This window comes from Amphibalanus amphitrite, unplaced genomic scaffold (genome assembly GCF_019059575.1).
Source record: "Amphibalanus amphitrite isolate SeventyFive unplaced genomic scaffold, NRLGWU_Aamphi_draft 000444F_arrow, whole genome shotgun sequence".
NCBI classification, from domain to species: domain Eukaryota; kingdom Metazoa; phylum Arthropoda; class Thecostraca; order Balanomorpha; family Balanidae; genus Amphibalanus; species Amphibalanus amphitrite.
The window spans coordinates 484,050-490,539 of NW_024881938.1; the positions used below are offsets into that span (position 1 = coordinate 484,050).

General features: G+C 45.9%; 1 protein-coding gene across 1 annotated transcript in view; it reads right to left on the reverse strand.

Annotated features, from left to right (window-relative positions):
* Nucleotides 1-6,289, reverse strand: part of LOC122391556 (afadin-like) — a 92,164-nt gene extending 85,875 nt beyond the window's left edge. Inside the window, exons 1-2 of the mRNA XM_043385597.1 lie at nucleotides 6,168-6,289; nucleotides 5,115-5,264 (exon numbers count right to left, since the gene is read on the reverse strand). Of these exons, the coding sequence (XP_043241532.1) occupies nucleotides 5,115-5,242 (128 nt within the window). The 5' untranslated portion in view covers nucleotides 5,243-5,264; nucleotides 6,168-6,289. The remainder of the gene's footprint in view (nucleotides 1-5,114; nucleotides 5,265-6,167) is intronic.
* Between the last annotated feature and the right edge of the window lie 201 nt (nucleotides 6,290-6,490).

The window sequence follows — 6,490 nt, forward strand, 5'->3', positions numbered from 1 at the left end:
GATAGGTAACATAATCCACTCTCGGTGAACGCTTCGGAACTGCGTTGGTCACAACAACGTCACTCCGTAACTCAAACACGGCTCATAAATTGGGCATCGCGTAAATGGAATATGCTAGTTGTAGTAATGTTGATGTCAACTTACTCAAAATATGCTACGATGATATTATATGGAAAATTGGTATTTGTTACATGTTTAATCAATGGAACAAAAACATTTAATAGTTAATACAATTATCACTGAAAAAGAGCAGTTTGTTAAAATGATTAAAAAAAAAAAATGTTCTTGTCATTACCTACAACAAAGTATTAAGCCGTATCATATTGTCTCCTACTATGCATTTCAGACCCCATGAGACCCTGTTTTTCGGCGATAATTTCTCCAATTTTTGTCCAATCTGCTTGAAATTTTGGCATACGATATTTCAGCTCAAGCGCCAATTTTTGTCAATATGGTCTCTTAACAAAATATCAATATTTAGAGCACTTGTCGTTGGCTCGTAATGTTAATCAGTTTTTGCGCCCGGATAGAGGCTCGCTCGCTGCCGCACCGGATTGGATAAGAGCGCTGACCAATCACGTTACGCCGGGCCCAACTTAACTCCGCCCACTGGCCGTGACCGCGATGGGTCTATGCCGTTTCAGTCGGCGTCAGCACCGCGGAGAGGTCGCATCAGGACCGCATACTGTAGACAATGGAGCTGGCAAAGTTGTTTCGGGACGAAAGCCAAAAAATTATCCGTTCGATGGCAGTGGTGTCCTCTTCTCCATATTTTGGTATTTTAACGTCGAACCAGCTCATAATATTCATAATGATCAGAGGCCTGTTTTACCAACAGAACAATAGCTGCCTGCCGATTTTTTTTTGTGGAGACCGCTTCAGATACGGAGCGTAAAAAGCAAAGCCCTATCTGATTACGTGCCCATCGCGTTTACGCTCCGTATGTGAAGCGGTCTTTAGGCAAAAAATTCCGGCAGGCGGCTATTTTTCAGTTGGTAAAACTGGCCTCAGAATCAGAGTAGGATCAATTATAGGATCGAACCGGCCGTAAGAGAAAAGATAGATGAACTTATTTACGCCGGAGTTGCACCTATCTGATCGTCAGGTCGGGTCAGGTCACTATACCCGATTACCTGTGATATTATGCGTAAGCCTCCACGTGACCCAAAAATATTGATATATTTGGCAGCTTCAATAAATGTTTCTGAGGAAGGCACACAAAGCAACAAAGTAGAATGAAGACTAATGTCGCGGGCGCGGCCGATTGCCTGGGGCATCACTCCAGCGAGACGACCGTATTCATGATTCGTAAAGCGGTGCGGGGCGCCGGGTGGAGCAGAAGCGTGATGTATCGTGTGGTCGAATTGTCCTTTATCGCTGTACGTGGTATATTGTTAAGACGTGCACAAAAAGAAATAGGAATGTGGCAGGCGGGCGTTGAGCACTATACGGGAACGGTCAGCACTATACGGGAAAGGTTTCGCAGGAAGAGCTGTCAGGCCTACAGAGCTCTAGAAACATAAAAATGTTCCGACATGAAAGGTGTAGAATTAAGAAACACATTTTTTTGTAATTTGGACGTAGTCTGACCTGATGCATAATTTTACGAAACCACTTGAAATCAACAGCGTCTTTTATGTGCGTTTTTCACAAGCCCCGAATCTTGTGTGGAATTTGTATTTTTGTGACTGAACAGGAAGTACGTACCTACATTTGTGATAAATACGAAGTCAAGGGTCTCAGCTAGTGCGTTACTTATGCGCGCTTTTTTTTGCTCATTCGATGAAGTTACGGCTGCAACAACTGCACGGCAGCTACGCTCCATGCGAGCCGCCCCGGTCCGGCAGCCACCGCCGCCCGCTCCATGCAGCCGACTGACCGGCCAAGGTCACCGCCCCGTCCGCCGGGAGGGCGGAGCTAAATGGTCACGTGTTTGTGACGTCATGCGTACGCATGGATAGCCTCTACTCCACTGACGGATTTACGGAGCCGATTTTAACATTACGAGGCAACGACAAGTACCTTTAAATTTAATATTTTGTTAAGAGACCATATTGACGAAAATTGGCGCTTGAGCTGAAATGTCCATTGTGAAAATTTGAAGCAAATTGGACAAACATTGAATAAATTATCGCTAAAAAACAGGGTCTCATGGGGTCTGAAATGCATAGTAGCTCAGTTGGTAGAGCATCGGGACTCCGATGGCGAAATCGCCCAAGTAATTACCGAGTAATTAAAATGGGAACAAATTTGATACCTCTTATTGTTGTATTTTGCACGTGCACTGGGGGTGACCCACATGCATCGAGAGTATCCTTTTTTGGTAGAAGGGATGCAGCTTCCCTACAAAAATTACCGCAAGACAATCGCCCTAGCGGCTGCTGAGATATGAGCCTCTCAATATCACTACTTTTGCAAAAAAGCTTGAACAGGAACACCCTTGACTTTTCACGTGGCACGTGCCACGACGGTCACTGAGATGTATCAAAAGTAGTCAATTACGGGGTAGAAGGGATGGGGCTACCCAACAAAAAAGACCGCAGGCCAATCGGTCCAGCGGTTGCTGAGATATAAGCCTCTCAAAAGCGTTACAGGCCGGGCCGGGCCGCTCATACTGAGATTTTTCCGTTACTAGAGGTACAGGTCTACGCGATAACTGTATGTTTTGATTTATGTTATGTTACGGGTGCATTAGTTTGGGTGATTGACTTGTATTTTTAGCTGTATTATTTGGGTAGATTTGGGTAGCTGTACCCCTGTAGGGGATGGTGATACTTGCGGGGTGTTCAAGTGTTTTGTATGTTGGGCCTTTTTGAACTCAACCCTACCCCTACCCTACCCCTACCCCTACCCTACCCCTACCCTACCAATACCCTACCCCTACCCTACCACCTACCCTATCCTACCCTACTACCCTACCCTATCCTACCCTACTACCCTACCATACCCTACCCTACCCTACCCTACTACCCTACCACCCTACCCTACCCTACCCTACTCTACCCTACCCTACCCTACCCTACCCTACCTTACCATACCCTACCCTACTACCCTAACCTACCCTACCCTACCCTATCCTACCCTACCCTACCTAACTCTACCCTACCTAACTCTACCCTACCCTACCCTACCCTACCCTACCATACCCTACCCTACTGCCCTACCCTACCCTACCCTACCCTACCCTACCCTACCCTACCCTACCCTACCTTACCCTACCCTACACTACTCTACTCTACCCTACCCTACCCTTACCCTACCCTACCCTACCCTACCCTACCCTACCCTACCATACCCTACCCTACACTACCCTACCCTACCATACCCTACCCTACCCTACCCTACCCTACCCCTCCACTACCCTACCCTACCCCTACACTACCCTACCCCTACCCTACCCTACCCTACCCTACCCCTACCCATACCCTACCCTACCCTACCCTACCCTACCCTACCCTACCCTACCCTACCCTACCCTACCCTACCCTACCCTACCCTACCCTACCCTAAACTACACTACCACCGACAGTCCAAGTTTCAGCTAAATCGGCCCAGAAACGGCTGAGATATTGCAAAAACAAATTTATCGTATTTACTGGCGAATCCCCTTGGCGAGGGGTGCCTTGTGTCGGCCTTCGTTGTCAAAGGTCAATGACCTGCCGGCTCTGATTATTTCCAGTCAGTTTTTAAGCGAACAACTGAGCCTAAAGCACGTGCCTTCTGCTCGGCACCGGTCGCGGCCCCACCACGTGCACACCGCTGAACCCACCCCCTCGAAAATTTAATACGACAAATTAGTGCACGCGACCGACTTGGCGTGAAAATTTCACCCCCGTAGCCCTTACCGTTTCCGAGCAATAGCCTGTTTAATAAGTGTTTATGCCGATTCTAATGCTAACCCTATGGCGCACATGAGCACGCGCCACGGGCGCACCCCCGGCCGCATCGTGCCCAAAATTTAATACGACCTGTTGAATGACGTGACCCACGAGTCGTGAAAATTTCACCCTCCTGCGTCAATCGACGGCGCCGTAAGAAGCCTTTTAGGGAGTAACCCCGACGGCGTGGGCGGCGTGGAACTTTTTAAGATTTATAATAGTAGATATTGAAAAGACTTCGCTTCGCTCGCTGCGCTCGCTCGCTCGTAATCAGGGGTGCGGAGCCGGAGCCAGAGCTGGAGCCGGAGCCGCCGGAGTCGGCATATTTTGCCCGGAGCCGGAGCCGGAGCCGTAAAAAAGGGGGCGACTCCGGCTCCTTTCTTCTTCTTTTTTTTTGAAGAGGAAAAGTTATTGACCTAGTTTGGTTTGATAGTTCAAGGCAGTAAAACATGCAATATTCAAAATATGAAAATAGCCTTGTTATGCAAATACAGAAGTAATGTGAACCAATCCCATCCTCTTTTTTCTTCCACCCGCATTTAATTGCATAGGGGATGCACTGAGTATTGGAGCCGGAGCCGGAACCGAAGCGGGAACCGCCGGAGCCGGACCATTTCACTCAGAGCCGGAGGAGTCGGAGCCGAAGCCGCCATGGCATTTCACCCGGAGCCAAAGCCGGAGCCGATTTTTTTCTCCGGAGCCGGAGCCGGAGCCGTCTGAAATTTCCACGGCTCCGCATTCCTGATTATAATTAAATTTAAAGTTAAAATATCGCTTTCGGAAACACTCGCACCAACCACCGTATCACTGTTCTACAAAGCCTCTACAACGACAAGATTGGGTCATCCGGCTTACTGACACAGCACAAAGCGTCACTTTTCCGCCACCACCGCCTGTATTACTGTTGTGCTCATAACTGGATGATGAGGCACCAAGGCACAGTCATTACACTGACACTACAGAGTAGATGTGGGAAGAGAAATGTAACATATTCGATCAAACACCAACATCGACAATGATATCATCCTTATTTGTCCCATTTCATCCTATTATCCTTATTCATCCCACATTCCTTTTCAAGAGACATGATATTCAGGATGGACTGCAGCCTTCTGACATGATGTCATTATGTCCCTTCTGACATTAGAACATCACATCCTGTGCACAGTACGAACACAGCTTCACCATGTGACAGACACTAGCAAATGTATGGATGGGCGTCTGCCCAACACTCACCTCATGACACCATGGAACTCCAGCTGATCATTGGGCTCGGACAGTTCAAACAGGTCCAGCCGGTTGGCATTCCACTGGGCGATTACATTGCTGAGATGGTCCCGTTGCCGGGCCGTAGCAGGCTCCATGGCTGCACACTGACTGCACGATCTGAACATAAGGATGGTGAAAATAGTTATTACTTGGTAAGGGGATGACAGCTGAGTTTCTGAATAGGCACACTCAATAGCATAGACAAGAAGTCATCGCCATGATCATATAGATAAAGATAAAAATATGTGATATGATACAACTTACAAAGGAATTGGTACAATACCTAACATCTAAGGCCAAAAATCAAATTATGTTTACAGATACATTTACAGCTTCGTCAGAATTAAGATACCTTCAGAGTTCTGTTCTGCTTTAGTAGTTCCAACCTATCTAATACAAATGCTTAGGAAGCTTGGTAGCTTCATTTCCTCTTATAGTAATAGGAAGTGGTAATAAAGGTTCAGGGCCCCAGGACTGCTGAAAAATCATTACATTTATCAATTATCATGCATGCTGATTACAGTATGCAAACAAAAACAAGACCTAGGTACAGATCTAAAACATTCTCAAATGAAGAGGTTTTGATGATTAGCAAACATGACATCCTGTGTGGTGTTACCTACCAAGGTGGGAATCAGCAGAATGTGATTCGGTGCATGACTAGTGACAGTTCATCTTTTAACTGACCATCTCACGGCAAACAACCAACAGAAAGAGAAAATACGACCATAATTTCGGTCCCAGGGCTAGACGTGAATATTTATAATTCAGAGATTATTGAATATATTATCAAGCATTAAGAAAACAAACCAAACTGCAATACACATCAGCATGCATTAGAAATGGCACTCAACACTCAACAGTCAACTATAGGTACATCAAGCTGAAATGCATAGAGTCAGATAGAACCTGAGCTACATCACCACTCCAACCCAAGGCAGAGTCCAGGCTCTAAAATCTGATTCATCAAATCCATAACCATGTCTAATGGAAACCAAGTAGCATACTGAAAAAGTTCACCTTTTGATGGAAACGAGGAATTATGTCCACTCAATTTCACCAATGAATTTCAAAAAATATCACACCACTGAACTCTATAATGCATCTCCTCCACAAACGTCTCAACTGTCGCTTGTTTCCTCGCTGCTTGATTCACCGGTAACTAGGGGCAACCAGATATGGAAGCCATGAAAATGTCCAATCAAAAGCAGGATGTAATTTGAGGTTTAATACCTTCATCATAACTTCCCAAAAATATGTTTTAAATATTACCATTGCAATTATTTTATCCTGAAATTAATTTTTGTGCAATTCTTAATTATCAATGAGAAGTATTAACCAAA